The sequence below is a fragment of the Akebia trifoliata genome, chromosome 3, assembly GCF_017979445.1.
Source record: "Akebia trifoliata isolate Shusen 1 chromosome 3, ASM1797944v1, whole genome shotgun sequence".
Taxonomy (NCBI): domain Eukaryota; kingdom Viridiplantae; phylum Streptophyta; class Magnoliopsida; order Ranunculales; family Lardizabalaceae; genus Akebia; species Akebia trifoliata.
In genome coordinates this window covers 49128948-49131788 of record NC_141377.1, presented here as the reverse complement: position 1 = coordinate 49131788, position 2841 = coordinate 49128948, and the positions used below count along the sequence as shown (strand labels likewise).

General features: G+C 35.0%; 1 protein-coding gene across 1 annotated transcript; it reads right to left on the bottom strand.

The window, feature by feature from the left end:
• Window positions 1–328: 328 nt before the first annotated feature.
• Window positions 329–1294, bottom strand: LOC147407613 (F-box protein SKIP23-like). Its single transcript, XM_086432618.1, has one exon. It carries the CDS (start codon window positions 1292–1294, stop codon window positions 329–331), a length of 966 nt encoding a protein of 321 aa, XP_086288744.1.
• Window positions 1295–2841: the final 1547 nt, after the last annotated feature.

The following is a 2841-nucleotide window of genomic DNA, read 5'->3' as shown; positions in this document are numbered from 1 at the left end:
AAATTACTTGAACAAATCATCTCGTCCTTGAATGAGATTTGAAACTTATGTTTATAAGTCTGGTTATGGTAAAAATAATATCATTGTAAGTTGCCTTTAAGATCATACAATTTTATAATGAACATTAAAATAATATAATTATTTTCCCTACACACACTTGACATTTTTTTAGGAAAACAATATTTGCTCAAAAAGAAAATTAAACATTGCCATTACAACATATTCATGGCTGGTGTATTTGCATTAAAAATAGGTTGAATTGAAACATAAACAAAAGCTTTGAACCAGCTACATATCCAATAGTGTGTTTGCAAGAATGCCCAAATCATCAAGGACCGATTTTAACCCAAGTTGGTGACGGCCAAATTAACTCTGAATCTCCTCCATAACATGGTAATGGTTCGATGCTGTTGTCCTCCAAGTTGAGCACACCAAAATCATGACCGCTCATTACGCCATTAACGCGTCCCTCGACGTTGTCATCAGTGAAATAGATGCAGTTCCCCTTGCATTGTGAGAAGTCTTGGACCAAGAGTGCTTCGGAGTGATTTTGACCCAAGAACAACATCAAATTACCTAAGTTTTTCACGTTAAACCATCGACATTTAGTTAAATTATACTTGTAAACTTGGAATAGAGTTGTTCTATACACGCGATCTTTAGGATCTTTCGATATGTATCTGATAACAATTAACAGCCCCCAACTCGAACCCACCAAATAAATCTTGTTACCATGAAAGAGCCATGGTAATGCAATCTCTGTCACCTTTGGATAAGGCTCGATATCGACACTTACAATTCCTCCATACTCGTCCACCACATAGAATTTCTCCGCGTAATATATAACATCCTCGTAATAAGATTTTGTGTTATGTATTGTAGTCCAAATATTATCTCCCGATTTATAGTAAGCCAATTTCTTATACTTACCATATATAGCCATGGCTATGTAACCATTAGGATCACAAGCAGGACTTGATGACAATACAACCTTATGGACTAAAGAACTAAAGTCGCCTTGCTCTCGTTCATCCCAATCATCGAGAAACATTGGTATTGTTGGAAGTTGGATGTTGTCGTTGGTGATTGGATTTAGAAGAGAAATCGTCCAATTTGCATCAACCATAATCAGCCATCCTTGTGATGAACCGCAACATGTTTTTCGATGAGCCTCGAATAAATCTAGATGATAGGTCTTGTTGTTGAAAATATCGAAGAATGGTCGATACGAATCAGTGGTTCCATTGGAAGGGAGCATTAGCCATGGTAGCCTATCTTCAAAGAACGCACTCATGGCTGAGGAATTGTTGGCAAGTGAAGAGCAATGTTTTCTTGAAAAGGAAACGAGGAGTAGTTTATATAGGCTTAAGTATCAGTTGATGTATGATTAGGAGTCCGAATCCTAGTGTGAGTGTGCGACTTACTTAAAAAAAAAGCCATATTTTAGTTTCCCGATGTATAATGTAAAATGCACGCGTTTGGGTACGCGGCTGACGTGGTAAAGGCACAGAATCGCACATCTTTTTCCTGTGTATCCCTATGACGGGGATCTATGGTTATGTGCGCTTGTTACGTCAGCTGCGCATCAAAACCTTTCCAAATTTGGGTTGGACAGGGATTCTGTCAGGATCGTGTTTCTAATTCTGTTGCGTTACACGTAGCGGAACTTAGTAAATTTTCTAGAAAATTTATTTATTAGGCCTCTAAGTTTTGGAAAATACGAGATATACCCTTGTGTTTTCAACTGATGACATGCCCCTTGACTTTGGTCAACAACATGGTAAGGATTTAAAATGACATAAATACCCTCACCTTCAACTTCTACGGATGGCTTGATTTTGCTATCCTGAAACCGGTTATCTAGTTACAGTTTGTTACCTTGGGCTTCAACCTTCAAAGCTAATGAATAAGAGAGGATTTTTGGCATGTAAAATAGGGTGAATTTTTAGTTACCTCAATTTTTCAACATCTACTTCAACTTTAAAACCTAAAGAGTAAGTTTGGGACGCCAATTTTGCCAGCTAATTTTTTGCTGAATTCCTCGATCATAAATAGGTATATTTTCTTTAATGCACAATGTTTGGCAGTCAACGCTGTCTTATAAGGCTTAAAAATTTCGGATTGAGTTGATTTTTGAAAATGATCTCTATGGTGAGGAGATCACCCCCACAAAAAAAATCAGCCCCTCCATCAAAAGTGGTTTATAAATTTTCGATAAAAAAAAAAAAATGGTCTACAATTTCTAAACCATTTTTTATGGAGTTAGAAGTTTCAGATTAGGCTGATTTTTTTGTAAGGATGATCTTCTTACCATAGAGACCATCATCACAAAAAAACAGTCCAATCTAAAACTTTTAAGCCGTATAGGAAAAATGTGTTGGCATCCTAACATTACTCATTTTGATACTTTTTTTATATTTAATGATAAATCCTATTTTTATGTATCTTTTAAGCATCTTATGAATTGTATAAAAAATAATCAACATGATTTTTAAAGAAATTTTATTTTTAAACTTATTCAATAGTTGTTGGGTAACAAATTATTAAAAAATTCTACACCTAGATAATACACTGGAATAAGTTACCAGATAGTACACTCAGTTCAGCAAATTGCTTTAGTAACAAAAACAACGACTCCTCTTAATTTTACCAAATTAATTCAGTAATAACAACTTTACACATAGCTTTTTCAAACAAACTCTTATCACTCGAAAATAAATATTGGGGAAAGTGTCTATAAAGAATTGGGAAAATTACTTAAAAGACCATCGTGAAAGGACATCTTTCTAAATAGTCCCTGAGTTTTTAGAAGTTGCTTAACAGGACATTTAAGTGAACTTT